This window comes from Ilyonectria robusta (assembly GCF_021365365.1).
Source record: "Ilyonectria robusta strain PMI_751 chromosome Unknown BGZ61scaffold_23, whole genome shotgun sequence".
Classification (NCBI taxonomy): domain Eukaryota; kingdom Fungi; phylum Ascomycota; class Sordariomycetes; order Hypocreales; family Nectriaceae; genus Ilyonectria; species Ilyonectria robusta.
The window spans coordinates 229,404-244,087 of NW_025764457.1; the positions used below are offsets into that span (position 1 = coordinate 229,404).

The 14,684-nt window shown below is 51.7% G+C and overlaps 7 protein-coding genes across 7 annotated transcripts; 3 read left to right on the forward strand and 4 right to left on the reverse strand.

Annotated features, from left to right (window-relative positions):
• Positions 1-165: 165 nt before the first annotated feature.
• Positions 166-1,674, reverse strand: BGZ61DRAFT_107493 (uncharacterized protein). The gene is made up of 3 exons (XM_046236894.1): positions 1,484-1,674; positions 1,157-1,430; positions 166-1,088 (listed from the first exon to the last, which is right to left on the reverse strand). Exons 1-3 carry the CDS (start codon positions 1,640-1,642, stop codon positions 472-474), a joined length of 1,050 nt encoding a protein of 349 aa, XP_046098896.1. The 5' UTR covers positions 1,643-1,674; the 3' UTR covers positions 166-471.
• A 362-nt stretch (positions 1,675-2,036) lies between these two features.
• BGZ61DRAFT_459530 (uncharacterized protein) lies at positions 2,037-3,226 on the reverse strand. Its single transcript, XM_046246927.1, has one exon. The coding sequence runs from the start codon at positions 3,093-3,095 to the stop codon at positions 2,307-2,309; it is 789 nt and encodes a 262-aa protein (XP_046098897.1). The 5' UTR covers positions 3,096-3,226; the 3' UTR covers positions 2,037-2,306.
• A 954-nt stretch (positions 3,227-4,180) lies between these two features.
• BGZ61DRAFT_314202 (Alpha/Beta hydrolase protein) lies at positions 4,181-4,885 on the forward strand (the record flags this gene model as incomplete). The annotated part of the gene is made up of 1 exon (XM_046238851.1): positions 4,181-4,885. A coding segment is annotated over one exon (705 nt), but the record flags the coding sequence as incomplete, so codon positions are not given.
• Positions 4,886-5,172: 287 nt separating this feature from the next.
• On the reverse strand, positions 5,173-7,341 carry BGZ61DRAFT_428581 (amino acid/polyamine transporter I; the record flags this gene model as incomplete). The annotated part of the gene is made up of 9 exons (XM_046243757.1): positions 5,173-5,797; positions 5,856-5,914; positions 5,974-6,032; positions 6,088-6,268; positions 6,318-6,551; positions 6,615-6,736; positions 6,794-6,903; positions 6,962-7,084; positions 7,153-7,341. 9 exons carry the CDS (start codon positions 7,339-7,341, stop codon positions 5,285-5,287), a joined length of 1,590 nt encoding a protein of 529 aa, XP_046098899.1. The 3' UTR covers positions 5,173-5,284.
• A 739-nt stretch (positions 7,342-8,080) lies between these two features.
• Positions 8,081-9,432, forward strand: BGZ61DRAFT_398765 (uncharacterized protein). The gene is made up of 3 exons (XM_046243003.1): positions 8,081-8,437; positions 8,500-8,875; positions 8,935-9,432. The coding sequence occupies exons 1-3, from the start codon at positions 8,233-8,235 to the stop codon at positions 9,275-9,277; spliced, it is 924 nt and encodes a 307-aa protein (XP_046098900.1). The 5' UTR covers positions 8,081-8,232; the 3' UTR covers positions 9,278-9,432.
• Positions 9,433-9,823: 391 nt separating this feature from the next.
• On the forward strand, positions 9,824-11,686 carry BGZ61DRAFT_362879 (fungal-specific transcription factor domain-containing protein; the record flags this gene model as incomplete). Its single annotated transcript, XM_046241390.1, has 5 exons — positions 9,824-10,358; positions 10,404-10,711; positions 10,769-10,902; positions 10,954-11,590; positions 11,639-11,686. 5 exons carry the CDS (start codon positions 9,824-9,826, stop codon positions 11,684-11,686), a joined length of 1,662 nt encoding a protein of 553 aa, XP_046098901.1.
• Positions 11,687-13,186: 1,500 nt separating this feature from the next.
• Positions 13,187-14,156, reverse strand: BGZ61DRAFT_509059 (uncharacterized protein; the record flags this gene model as incomplete). The annotated part of the gene is made up of 4 exons (XM_046251988.1): positions 13,187-13,371; positions 13,427-13,725; positions 13,798-14,034; positions 14,095-14,156. The coding sequence occupies 4 exons, from the start codon at positions 14,154-14,156 to the stop codon at positions 13,187-13,189; spliced, it is 783 nt and encodes a 260-aa protein (XP_046098902.1).
• Between the last annotated feature and the right edge of the window lie 528 nt (positions 14,157-14,684).

Consider the following 14,684-nt stretch of genomic DNA (forward strand, 5'->3'; position numbering starts at 1 on the left):
AGCAACTTTCACTATGAAACTCAGGTAAGTGAGAATAAAATTACGTGGGGCAGCTGAGGGTGGTTCGGCGCGCTTGAAGCAGGGACTTTCTTTCTGTCTCACAAGCATCGAAATCACATTGCATTGTTAAGCCACACTACTGTTAATTAGGGTGATGAGTGAATGGGTCTAAGAGTGCGAGAATGTATTTAGAACTGACGCGGTATTCGCATTGAACACGAGATACATGGTGCAACGCCCCGTCCGTACGTCACCCTCAACTATCCTTCCAAACACAGCCCCTTGGAACAGATTTCTCAGAAATTAATGACAAAGACTCGAACTCAATATCAGAAACCTGCTCCTGCACCACTGGGGCGTGGAGCGATTACAAGATATCAAATGGCGATGATACAGAACAGAAATCGTAGTCCAGATCCTACCTGGACCGCAATCGAACGGAAAGGCAATGGGCCAGTAATGGCCGGTGTCTCAAACATGTCGACACTCACAGTCGGCGCAACGAAGCGTGTACACCGGATCGAGACCACTGCCAGTGTTTTGGATGTAACAACTGAAATAATGGTTGCAATTGCGACAATTTCTCGTCTGCTTCAAATTGTTCAGGCATTGGTCGATCGCGGCAATGATGGTAGGGGCTTTGTTTGCGTTGGCTTCACTCATAGTTGAAATCGTTGTGAGGTTTTGCACACTCTCGTCGAGTTGCCGAATTCGATTGCCGCAGTTTTTCAAAACTTTGTACATGAAATCGCCGTCTGATTTGAGCCTTGCGAAATTGTTGGACTGAACTAGCTCTGAGATATGATCACTGGCCGTGGTGGACATGATAGTGTGGAGAGACTCGTCGCCTGTGCGCTTTAGAGCGTCAATGACAACGTCCGAAAATGAATCCGCGGACCAGTTTTGTCGAAAGATCGACTCGATATAGCGGTTGGCAAGCTTCAGGAGTGGTGGAATGTCGTAGTAATTTCCGATAGCGTTCATACGAACGTGACAAAGGAGGGTTGCCATCTCAGTCGTTATCAACAGTGGCTCTTTGCTTGGAACCACGGGCTCGGTGTCTGGTTTGTACGCAGGAAGTTCGGAAGCTGCTTTGATTGTTAATATTGATCCGTAGAAAGGAGGAGGAAGTTTGGTTTGAGTAGATGACGCTTACTATCGACGACTGGGGTGTTTTCGACCTTGAAACCGCACCATTTGACTGGCTTGTTACCGCCAAATGGGAAGGTGGAAGAAGGATTGGGAAATAGACTGCCAGTACTGAGAGAAGAGCTGGGCTTGCTCGTGACTCCAAACAGGGCACCCGCGGGGTTGGCAGAAGCAGCCTCGGGAAACTTGACGTCGTAACTGCCACTGTAAAGGAATTTCACCATTCTCTGGACAGTGCTGATGTCGAAAGAATCGGCCTTGAGCGTGCCAGTCTGCGCCTCCTGCCCGTAAAGTAAGCATCTCTCGATGGAATGATGCAAGAAGAAAAGCTCACCTGGAACCCACCATCGAGCGCAGCTTTCATCACGGACGACTGGGGACACACAATAGCCTTGTGTAGCCTGAACTCTTTTCCCTGGCAGAGAAGAACAAAATCACTGAATTCGCCAGTGTCGAGAAGCCTGGCCAGCAGTGATGAATTGTTGGCTGACATGATTGCGATGGTCAAATTCCGTGGAAGGATGGAGGGCAAGAAACAAGCGGTGGTTGGGAGGATTTGGAAGGCAGGAGTTGAACAAAGCTACCACTGAGGTTGACAAAAATCGGTAAAGACGGGGGAAAAGTGATGCAGGTGAGAAAAAAGAAGAAGGGTTGTGGTGCAGTTGTGATTTAGAGCTTACAATGGGCCTGCCAGCTGGCTGCCAACCGGCCAGCCACTGCCAGCGCGAAGACCAAACGCGTTTCTGCCTGGGGCATCCTTAGGCCTAAAAACCACACCGGAGGCGTGTTTGGGTGTTTGGTGCGTCATTTTGTTTGAGCGGTGTTGTGCAGGAGCCGGTTCAATGACGTTTCTGCCTCTGGTGTCAGTGAACTCAGATGCTGCGATGGGACGCGATACCGTATTTGAATTCATCGTATCCATTGAGATCATTGGCTTTTTATAATAAAACTAAACGCTCGGTGGTGGGGATCCATGTCTTCTGATTGAACGCAAGGAGGAGGCATCTCAGCGAAGCATTTGCACGCAATACGGGTTCAAGGGACACATGCGTCCCCGGCCTTTAGAAATGAACCGAATGGAATTTAAAACATGTCGATTTAACTCAACTTCAGATGCATAATTTCCTGCCCAACCCAGTGTCCTGTTTCGCCCCAACCTAATATCCGCCCGCAGAGCTATCGTCTATCGGGGTAAACTGCACCGTGGTAGGCTGGTCAGTGATTCCCCTTGCCACAGCCTCTTTCATAATAGCCACCGTGGCAGTGGCTCCAATGCGAGTAACGCCAATGGAGATGACGTGCAACAAGCCGTCGAGTGTGCGGATGCCGCCCGCAGCCTTGATCTGAACCTCGGGCTTGGAGTGTTTTCGCATCAGCTTGAGCTGAGGGATGGTGGCTCCCTTGTACGAATACTGGCCGTTGGCCTGCTTGACGAAGCCGTATCCAGTGGAGGTCTTGACGAAGGCGACGCCGATTTCGGAGCAAATCTCGCAAAGCTTGATGATGTGCTCGTCTTGGAGGTAATCATTCTCGAAGATGACTTTTAGAATCGCGCCTTCGCCGACAACGGCCTCGTTGATCTGGCGGATTTCCTCCGCAACGTAGTCCCACTCTCCGCCGAGTACCTTGCCAACATTGACGACCATGTCAATCTCCTGGCCACCTGCCTTTGCAGCAGCGGTAGCCTCAAAAACCTTGACCTCAGTGGTCGAGTTGCCCGCCGGGAAGCCAATGACCGGGCACACGAGAACGCCTGAGCCCTCGAGCTCCTTCTTGGCCAAGGGAATGGAGTATGGCTTGACGCAGGCCGTAGCGACCTTGTGCTCTCGCGCGATCTTGATGCCTTCGAGAATCTCCGCATCGGTCATGGTGGGATGAAGCAGCGAGTGGTCAATGGTTTTGGCCACCTGCTGGAGGGTGACGGTGACGGTGTTGGTGGAGGCCATATTGGGCAGTTCGAAGTGCCAAGCAAAGAAGATGCAAGAGATGAGATTTGGTAAAGCGACGTTACAAATGACGTAGAGGTAGATACAATCTTGACTGCCCGTTTGACAAAGCGAATTGAAGCAGATGCAGAATTTATTTCAGCTTGATCAACGTCGTCCCATAAGATCTCAACTCGCCATCTCCGCCATTACATCACGCGGCCGGTATTTCTCAATATGGCAAGTCCGCTGTCAGCCACCACACAGCACCACCAGCGCTGCACTGAGTGCGTTCCGCGTACTTATGCCGTTAATGGAACAGCATCCCACTTCTGAATTGATAGGAAATTCAAACCCAAGATATCGACAAATGATCAAATCTACAAATCGACTGCGGATCCGATCCTGTCGGCAGTTGGGCCAATTTCCCTTTTGAAAACGAAATCCAACCCCCCGCCTTCACATTCACCTCCCGCACGCACCTTCACCGTCCCCCCCTGCGGCTCCGTGATTGCCAAGCACTTATAACTCTTAGTCGGGATTGTTATCAAGTTCGATCCCCAGGATCGCTCTTGGGCACCCAATGTAGAAAATGATACAGCAGGTCCCAAATGGGACAAAACCTCAACCAGACTAAGTTTAGTGAACGCAAGCCGTAGAATTCAGCTGATGTTCGTCCATCGCATGTTCTAGTCCCATCCACATATGTCTTATCTTGGGTCTTCTGTGACTTGCTATCACCATCCAAGCCTCTACGAGCCGTCAAGTCTACCAACAATAATCTCCAGGATCAATCGCAGCTCATCCCGGTCCTCCACACCACGTACTCAGCGAACGAAATTATGGCCGGGACTCACACAGCCACACAAGCCTTTCCTCTCCCTCCCTACGACCCTGAAATCCTGGCCGTCGAAGATACCCAACACCGACCGATTCCCTCCGGGTTCCATGAGCTGCTCGAGCTACGCGAAGAAGAACCACCTCGAGACGAAGCCATCTACAATGATCCAGCGATATCAATCGTGGATATCGTCATCCCAAGTCCAGATGAGAAAATCTCGGCTATTGTCTTGACCCACAAGTTCTCCAAGGTGCAAGGGGGGCCTCGGCCTGGCATCTTGTTCATCCATGGTGGAGGAAGGGTGATGGGAAATGTTTATGTCGGTCTTTCCGCAGTCAGTCATCTTATAAAGGAGATGGATGCCGTGATCATCAGCGTCAATTATCGTCTTTCTCCAGACCACCCCGGCATTGCGGCAGTCGAAGACTGTTATGCCTCGCTCGTGTGGATGTCGGAAAACCTGGAGGCGTACAATGTCGACCTAGATCGCTTCATGATCGCGGGGGTCTCTGCCGGTGCAGGGCTTGCCGCGGGAACGGCACTTCTTGCGAGAGATCGCAAAGGACCAAGGGTCTGCGCCCAGCTGCTTGTCTGCCCAATGCTCGACGACCGATGCACCAACCTTTCGAGCCTCCAGTTTGAAGATGGCAGGGGCTTCTACACTGCTTGGAACCGATATGCGTGGTCCTGCATCCTAGGCTCTCACCCTGAAACTGACGACGTCAGCATCTACGTCGCCCCTGGACGGGCAAATGACCTGTCAAACCTCCCCCGCGCTTATATCGATGTTGGATCGGGTGAACCATTTCGCGATGAGAATATTTCATATGCCATGAAGTTATGGGAATGCGGCGTGCAAGCCGACTTGCATGTTTCTGGTGGAGGGTGTCACGGCTTTGATTTGTTTTTCTCCACAGAGCTGGGGGCTGAGGCCATTAGGACTAGAAATGGTTGGCTGAGGAGGATACTGAGAGAAAGAGTGTAGTTGAAGGATCACTAGAAGATAGTTCATTTGGAATGAAAACCAAGTGGTTCAGAAGAGAACTGTCCTAATAAGTATTTAAACCCCACATTCATATGATGTATTCTTTACTCCTTCCACTTTTTTCTAAATTTTCTCCTGGTCATTCGGTTCTATTATCAATTGGACAAGAAGGAGCTCATGACGGATATTATTCTCCCAGTGGGACAGTTAGATCGAGCCGAAACGTGTCGCGCCGTTCAAGACTCAGTTCACATGAATCAAGTAAATAGTTTGCTACGAAATCTTGGATCGAACTATTCATCTCACTATTCCATTGCCCCCACACAAACACCCCCTGGTTCTTTCAGTAATCCAACTCAATCATGTCCAAATAGGTACTTCGTGCTAAATACCAGCGCCCTTGTCCCCTCCCTTGAGCGTTTGCATGTTGGCCTCCTTCATGAGCTCCCAATCGATATGTGGCCCTTCAAACTTTTTGCGTCCATCTGCGAACCAGAGTGCAATAATAATGCTAAACAGTCCCACCGTCACAACACTGATGTAATTCATCGTGGCCGTTCTGACTGGCAGGCTTGGGGGCATGCAGACAAGCACACCCAGCACCACAATCCACATGATTGAGAAAGCATTGCACACATACCCAAACCACCCCAGGTTAAGATATCTGGGCGGAAGATGTTTCTCTCGGCCCTGGAAGAGAAGGATTCCCTGCGGCACCGCGTATGTAATGTTGAGAAAAAGTACAGCCGAGGTAACGATGGAGTTGAAAGCATTGGTGGAGGCTAGATATAGAAGTCCATAGAGTAGAACAAATACGAAGGAGGCGACGGTCGTGCGAATTGGAAAACCAAGTCTTTTGTCGATTTTGGCAAAGTAATTCGAGTACGGGACACCGTTCTAACATGAATTAGGTCTGGATTTAGGGTATCAGGATTCGATGGTTCTTTTGACTTACATCTCGGGCAAATGCCCAGGCAATGCGACCACTACTCACCCATTGGGATGGAAGAGCCACTATTTGAAATGCGTTAGAATATGGGATCAATAGAAGAGGATCCAGGGGTGCAACTTGCTGACGTATACGGCCAAAATCCAAGAGACCAGGAAAATCGTAACATTTCTGTTCCCAGTACTAAGGACAGTTTGTTAGCTGTAAGGACTTCCAACATGCTGGGGGGCAAACTTACGCCTGGTAAATCAACTCCATACTGGGAAGGGGAGACGAAGTCACTGCTTCGAGATCCGTCATGAAGTACATGAGGGCGATAAATAGAGGAAGAGTAGTGATTAGGCCAATCATCATTGTCATGATGATAATCTGGGGGACTCGGCGACCCGGCTGCGACATCTCCTCGCTGATGTGAATAGCTGTTCAAAGATTAGAAGCGATCCTTGCCTGGGAATATAGGTGACCCACCTCCATCGGTTGCTCCGAACGCATACATGCAGTTGGCAATTCCCAGCATCCAACCTGTACCTGAATTCCAACCGCTTGTACCCAAACCGGACTGAACCAGGAAAGATCCCTTGTTTGTATGGTCGTGCATCCCAGTGGTCACAAATAGCGTGAGAGCCATTCCTACCAAGGAGAGGAAAAGCGAGGTCTGGACCACAATTGCGAGTCGATTTGAGGCCACAAAAACGGGTACCGCTATAAATGCATTAGCTTCCGTCCCTAGAGTTCTAATATGGGGTGGGCGTTTAGTCAAAGTACCTGTGATCAAAGCAACCGCAACGTAGAGCAGGTAGATCTGCCATCGCTGAACAACAAAGTCGGGTTCGAAGAAGCTAATCATCCCAGAGAGAGTTGCCGCGGCGAGGGAGATGCCAGAGCAGCTGTTAATTTGTTTGATTAGGCGCTGTCTTGGTCGTCGAGAGGGAAGGGGTTATTACGTGACGATCCACCACGCCAAAGTAGACATCCAACCAACGACAAAAGCAGTGAATCGCTTCGACTTTTCCGGAGTCAGGATATAGCAGAAATGATACTGTCCGCCCGTTGACTGTTGATTCAGATGTTAGCCTGGGGAGTGGCTCCAAATGCAAATATTTGGGTCTTACAGGAAAGGCAGAGGCAATCTCGGCCAGGCCAAGGGTGATGATGAATTGGACCACAAAGGCGACAACCAGTCCCAGGATACAGACTTGCGGTCCGCCATAGATGAGGCTCTGGCCGAAGTTGCTCTAAGGACATGTCAGCGATTCCAATTGCTCGGGGACAACAATCAATGGACTCATTTGAGTTGGCTTACCAGGTATCCAACCCACGAGTTGGTGATGGAGAATCCCAGCCCCAGGGCTGACAGCCAGTTGAATTGACGTTTCAAATCAGAAGCATGGCCATTGGCCCTAAGAACGGCATCGTCGATGTCGGCGCCAAGAATACTGCCGTGGGCAATGCTCTCGCGGTCGTGATTATCCTTCTCCTGTTTCGTTTCCATTGTGTCTTTCTCCGTAGACGACATTGCTACACAGAGATCAATTTGATAGGGGATTGTTATTGGGTATAAGAATGGTAAATGTTTTCAACAATGTCAATGTGTCTTAAGCATAGATGAATGTATTGGAAATTGATATGGCTTGGACACAGCTGGTGGCAAACGGTGCGCGGCGATTGAGTTGTATCAGTGGCACACAAGCGTCTTTAAATCAGCCATGATCAAGTGGAAGGCCAGGACGCAATGTCTGTCATCGCTGTATCTCTTGGAGAGGCGTCTCGACGGTCGTCCCGTGCGCATCACACCCATATCGTTTTCGATAGCAGTCGCAGCAATGATTGGCGCCCAGGACGGCCGCGCAGGGGGGGCGATAGTATCATGAACAGGGTTCCGCTTGGTCTTGCCCCGGATTTCAGATAGGCGACAGAGGCGCATCTCAACGGCGAGGGGTCTACGGAGTACACCTGGGCAGAATCTCGGATGCGGGCCTCCTTGTTCAAGCGGGGGCATCCTGGCTCTAGACCAGAAATTACATGGATGATAAGGACGAAGGCGTCCTTCGGCTGTGGATTCCGCTTAGCGAGTGCTGCAATTCCCCACATCGTCGACGTAGTGGCTTGGGTTTTTGCCGTTCTAGGATATAGCTGTTGGAGGCTGGGAGTACTTCCTAAAGCGGAAGTATCTTCAATGCGACGTATTATGCATCGCCGTGGGGTCATGACCACACAACTTCAATCGCTCACAGGATGCTTTTTGGTTCTCACCCTGAGATATAAACGGAACTTCCATTCCCTAGTCAAAGCAATCTGAGTAGAGCCCCAGAGATTGTACCAACGCACCGGCATCCCCTGTCACCTGAATCATCCTTTCCACACCTAAACGCCGCTTATTACCATGGCTAGTCTCGCTGATAAGTACGGACCTGAAGTCCAGAAGGTTCCAGCTGATACGCCAATTGAGGACATTCTGTACCTCCTCAAGCGCGACGGCGGAATCTTTATCAAGAGTCTTGTCTCAGACGCCGATCTCGACGAGACGTACTCGGAATGCCGCCATCGTCTCGACGCCGATGTCGCGTGGGATGGCAACTTCTTTCCTAGTAAGATTATTCGCCCACTCGTTGAAATTCTAGATACATATCATGCTGACCAACCCCTCAAGAGGAGACTCAGCGAGCCCCGGCCATGCTCGCCTTGAGCCCAAGCTACGCCAAGACCCAGGTCATGAACCCACTCTACCAGGCCGTTGTCGACCACTTCCTCACCACGCGGAGTTGGTTCTGGTGGGGAGACGAGAGGAAGGAATCCGTCTCTAGGCCCTATGTCCACTCCTGCACCGCAATGAGGATCGGGCCAGGCGGAAAGGCGCAGCCCCTGCACCGCGATGATTACATCAGCCACAACATCCACGAGCAGATTGACCAGTGGGACGATGAGCGAGATGCCAACCGTGAGACTGCTGTTGGACTGTTTGTCGCCGGATGCAAGGTCACAAAGGAGAATGGCGGGACTCAATTCATACCTGGCAGCCATCTCTGGTAAGCATTTCCCTTTCCTCAGATCGACACAATTCTTAATGAGGTCATGTTTTCTACAGGGGAACGAAGCAAGGACCTCCTCGCGTTGAAGATTGCATCTTTGCCGACATGGACAAGGGCGATGCCTTCATCATGCTTGCATCGGCCTTTCACGGCGGCGGCACAAACAGCACCAAAGACCAGCACCGTCTGGTGTACGCAACCTTTGCCATCCGTGGTTTTCTGCGCCAAGAAGAGAACCAGTTCTTGGCCGTGCCGCGGGAGGCTGCCGTCAAGTACGACCACCCGACTCAGGCGTTCATGGGCTATTCGCTGAGCGACCCTGCGTGCGGCTATGTAGACCAGGTAGATCCGATTTTCCTCTTGCGGCCGGAGCTCAAAGGCGGGCCAACCGACTTCTGAAGGATGTGTGTATTTCTAGACATATCGGGCACATGAAAAAAATAATGCAATCTGTGTAAGCTGAACAAATGGTCGCCGTAGAATGCCAATGGTGGATTGTTGCGCTTATTCTAATGAGTAAAATAGCCAAAACCGGTGGCAGAGGTAAAACAGAGAGTAAATTGGACATTTGAAAGCTCACTTCGTCTTCATGTTCAACAGAAATCATTGGCCCCTGATGATGTCGGTGGCGAGATCAAGGCGCTAGGAGAAGCGGCACTGCTCCCCGCACACCTGCGCCGCGACTCCATAATTGGCTTTGGCTGGAACTATTTCCTCCCAACATCCTCCAAGCCGATGCGACAGCCTGGACGTGTCGCAATTATCGCAATCTCAGCGCCCAGCCGCGGCATCCGGAGCTTCTCAACACGGAAATAATGACAGCCGAGATCACCTTGGTCAAGGGCCCAACTGCCCGCCGCAAAGGTCAGTCATCGCCCGGACTTCTTCTCTCCAATGCCCACCGTGGGCCGCTCTCGTTCGACTTAGGGGCTCCAAATCGACGTCATGATTTCGCTTTCGCGTCGACAAAGACCAAGATTCCTGTCGGCTGACGGTACTTCTCTCGGGCCAGATCCAGCATGCGGAACGTGTCGCAAAAAGTGCCGCAAATGCGACCGCAAGCGGCCAATCTGCGACAGATGCCGGACCAAAGGCCTGCACTGCGAGGGCTACCCCCCGAGATTCCAGTTCTGCGAGATGGTCACGGTATCGGAGCGTGGAAGTTCCAGCAGTCGGCCGAGGCGCGGTAGCAATCCACCGTCACCGTCCCGCTCACTTCCAGTTTCCAACCAGTCGCCATCGGGAGTGGCGTTGACGGAGGTGTTGATGACAGCTTCAGTGCAAACTCAGTCTCATGATACATCCTTCTCTCCTGATGAGTTCAGCCTGGATGCCACCGGCCTGAGTCTCTCATCACCACCGTCGCCGATATCACCATCGCCACCATTGGCATCGCCTCCTCAGGGACCCACCACTCCTCTCACCGGCAGCCCAGACCTCGACCACGATCTGCTGACAAACCAAACTCTCATTATTCACTGTGAGCTCCCTCTTTCTTATACCATATCAGTCTAACAGTATCTAGTTGACCGTAAGCTCAGTAAACATCTCACAATCCATACTGAGGGGACAGAAAATCCCTTCAGGGACCACGTCTTGCCGCTCGCGTATCAACACCAGGGCGTATTGCACGCCCTGCTCGGGTTCTCAGCATGCCACATGCACCTGTCTGGGACAGATGAGAGCCAGCACTTCGTGACGACGGCGCTCCGATACCGAGTCTTGGCTCTGCGCTCCCTCGGCTCGTTGCTGCTTAAGGAAGAGATGGAGGGGCTTTCAAGCTCCGAGGAGGAGTTTGTTTTGGCAATGGTCCTCTTATTGGTCTTCCATGACGTATGATTATCTTAACCCTACCTCCCTGAAGATTAACTAATGCCTAGTGTTCTACAGATCTGCGAGACTGGCATCTCCTCCCACGGAGCTCACCTGACCGGCATCGCGTTCCTGTGCGCAAGATTGGCCTGCCCGCCTGACTTCTCAACGCGATCTCCGGCTAGCATGTTCTTTATCTCCGCTCTCGCATGGTAAGTTTGACAGCCACCAGTTTCCCCGCATACTCCGCTAACTTAGGCCAGGCTGGACATGCTACGAGGTTTCAGCGGCGCGGAGAAGCTTGCGTACTCTGATGAGGTGCGCAAGTGCGTCAGGGATCACGGCAGCCTAAGCTTGCACACCCTAGTTGGCTGCCCACCGGTCATCTTCCACCGGATTGGTCAAGTCTTGGAGGCTGGAAAGAAGTATCTCAATGGAAGCTTATCATTGGACCAGTTTCAGCTTGTCCTTGACGACGCGGAGAAGTTCCTGCGCGGTTGGGACCCTGATCAGGCAGTCTATCCCACGAAGCATCCAGAATGGAAGCACCTGGCGGAGGCATACCGACACGCCTGTCTCTTACGCGTGCTCCGTTTCCCCGATTCGTTTGCGCTATCGTGCGAAGACGACCGGATCAAGGCGTCAGTTGCCGCCATCCTTGACGTCTGTGCCGCGGTTCCAAGGGACTCGGTATTCTACAAGCGGCTCCTGTTTCCCTTATTCTTGGCCGGAGCCGACACATCTTCTTCGCATCAGACGCACTATACCAGCTGGTGTGTTGGCGAGATCAAGCACTCGACAGGGTTTCAGCATCCGGCAATGACGGAAATGCTGACCAAAGTCTGGGAAGGGCGACGGTCCAATCCAAACGGCTGGTCCAACGTTCCTTGGATGGAATTCGTATGTAGCTCATATCTGACTGGCAGTTGGCACACTAACGCATTGCAGACATGTTCCTCACTGCTCCAGTCCCAGCATGCGTATCTCTTCTTCTAATCAATGCGGCGTCAACATTCGGCTGCAGTTGTTAGTGCGGCGTAGAGGGCCGAGTCCCGGCGACATGCATGAGAGGACACCAAGTTGCGGAAGCCAAGTGGGGCTCCGGGGTCGGTTTGTCCGTGGAAGGAGCTGCTGGTAGTACATCCATATTTGGCTTAGTCGTCGACAGGCAGGTACGAGACTCGACCCAGTTGCCAACCCGCCATGTAATGTATGACCAAGTTGAACCTGGAGACATCTTTTCTTCCACTCATTATTTCCCTCTTTCTCCTAGATCTTGACATTCAATCCTGCCACCTCCTAAAGTTGCCTTGGACAGCGCTCAAATCGATACAATGGCTACGTCGGAAAAGTCACCCGTTGAGCTGGAGAAGTCCACTGCCCTGGCCCATGTGCCCCGGTGCGAGGAGTACGAAAAGATGATATCAGGCATGCTGTGAGTGGAATATCGCATCTTGAGAAGCAGCCTGGCTCACCAACGTTGCTACAGGTACAACTCATTCGTACCTGAACTCGACACCGCACGATTCAAGGCCCGAGCCTGGGCTCACAAGTACAACCATTACTTCCCCGACGATCCAGAAGCCACCCCGGAGACCCTCGCAAAGGCGCGGCTGGAGATGCTCCGTCAGCGTCTGGGCCGTATTGCAGACGACGAGTGTTACATCGAGCCGCCGTTCAACATCGACTACGGATGCAACATCTCCCTCGGCAAACGATTCTACAGCAACTTCCAGCTGACGATCCTGGACGTCGCACTTGTGACAATCGGAGATCGGGTCATGATGGGCCCCAACGTCGTCATCACCACCGCAACCCACGAGGTCGAAGTCGCGAGCCGAAGAGAAAACATAGAGTTTGGAAAACCGGTAACGATTGGAGATGATTGCTGGATCGGGGGTGCCGTCGTCATCCTACCTGGCGTCACCATTGGTGAGGGGTGCACAATTGGAGCCAGCTCGGTTGTGACAAGAGATATCCCCCCGTGGAGCGTTGCTCTAGGTTCTCCGGCTCGGGTCGTCAAGAAGGTGACGCCGCTGGACAAGATTGAGTGATAGTGGCCAATCGGCTTTGGCAATAAACGGTTTCTCACAAGCTAATGGTGCGTTTGGTATTCGAAACAGAGAACAAATAGAATAACCTTGCTTTCAAAATTCATGCAGCCTCTCGTGTTGAGATTCTCAAATAGATGTCTCCTGATTTCTAGAGACAAAGAGTTTGAGTTGAATTGTTGAGGAATATTATGCACAGGTACTCGATGTCAGCATCCCCCCCGGTAACAAAGTAGATGAGTTTAGCAGGACTAATAAAACGGGTATTAGATCATTTTATGCATATATTTGGACCTGTTGTTTGCAAATGGCTTCAAAGATTCAACACGACACATTGAGATCCAGTCTTTGAATGTATGACCGTCGGATTCTCTATCAATGTACCTAAAGTCACTTCTCTTCCAACAAGCTGACTCTGTTCTGCTCCTACTCTAAAATCACAGTCCTAATTATAAAGACCTCCGTTTGCAGATAATACAGAGCCCGTGGTCCACCTTGCGTCCTCAGTGCAGAGGAACGCAACAAGGGGTGCGATATCATCCACCTCGCCAATCCTCGCCGCGGCTGGCGTCGACTCGATCAGCGGCTGCATATCCTCGCGGAATTGGTCGTCACTCTCGGTCCATTGATCTATGCCATGTCAGCGGGCGCTTTCTGAAAATGCTAAAGGAATTATGCGGCACACCGGTAGCAACAGGGCCCGGGTTGACGCAGTTTACGGTAATGTCGTGGGACTGCCCAAGTTCCTTCGCCCAGACCCGAACCAAGGCCTCGTCGGCGGCTTTGGTCGCGCCATAGACCGTTTGGCCGGCTACGCCGAGTCTGGCAGCTGCCGAAGAGACGAAGACTATTCGGCCGCCGCGAGCAATGTGAGGGATGACGGCCTGGGTCAGGAAAATCGTACCCTTGACGTTGGTATCAAAGTGGGTGGCAAACAGATCCTCAGTTACTTCATCCAGGTTTGCGTCAACGCCTAGGGCGGCACTATTGTGGAAATATCAGCTCCGTTTCACAGACTACGAACAAATTCGAAGCTGCATCATCGGATGAACTTGCTTGTGGATAAGAATCTCAATCTTTCCAGTCTCGCTCAGCTCCAAGGCACTCTGCACCAGCTTCGGGATGTCCTTGATATTCGCCACACTGGCTTCGCAAACTGATGCCTTCGGGCCAAGAGACTGGATCTTCTTGGCGACTTCCTCGGCCCGTGTTCGGCTCTTTGCGCTGGTATAGTTGACTACGACATTGGCTCCGCGCTTTCCAAGTTGGATGGCAATGGCAGCTCCAATTCCCCTGTTCAATGTGTCCAGTCAGTATCGGGAATGACCTGTATCAAGAGCGAGGCAGTCCTACCTTGAGGAGCCAGTGACAATGGCCGTCTTGCCGGTCAGGTCGAGTCCTTGAAAGTCAGGCATTGCCGGAGTTGAATGGCTTATCTTTGGGGATGGAAATGGTGTTATTTCCAAGACGTACTCGGGTCAAGGGTGTACTTATCAATCGACTCGGTGATACGAAACCGCCACGAAGCTCAAGCGGGCGCGATGATCGGATAGTAATCGTCTCTTGCGTAATGCATCCATCGTATCTCTGCCAGGGGTTCTCGGCAAGAGCTGGGGACCCTCCCGAATGGGGGAGAGGGGGCAACAATACCCATCATGGTATATTCCGGCACCGTCAGAGGGGCCCCGTTTTCCCAACATGGCACATGAATCATATCTTTAGTGCGCATGCCGATCTCCGCTTGCACGCCTGCGATCATGCAGTTGGCAGTGGTTCCTCTTTGGGAAAGGCCGGCTCCAGAAGTCCAATCGGCAATCTGCGCCTCATACGCGGGAGTGGAGATGTCGAGTTCCAAATCATGAGGCTCACAATTGTCAAGGCCGACGACGGGTATAAACATGCCTCAAAAACATGACATATTTCCAGATTTGTATGGAAAGACA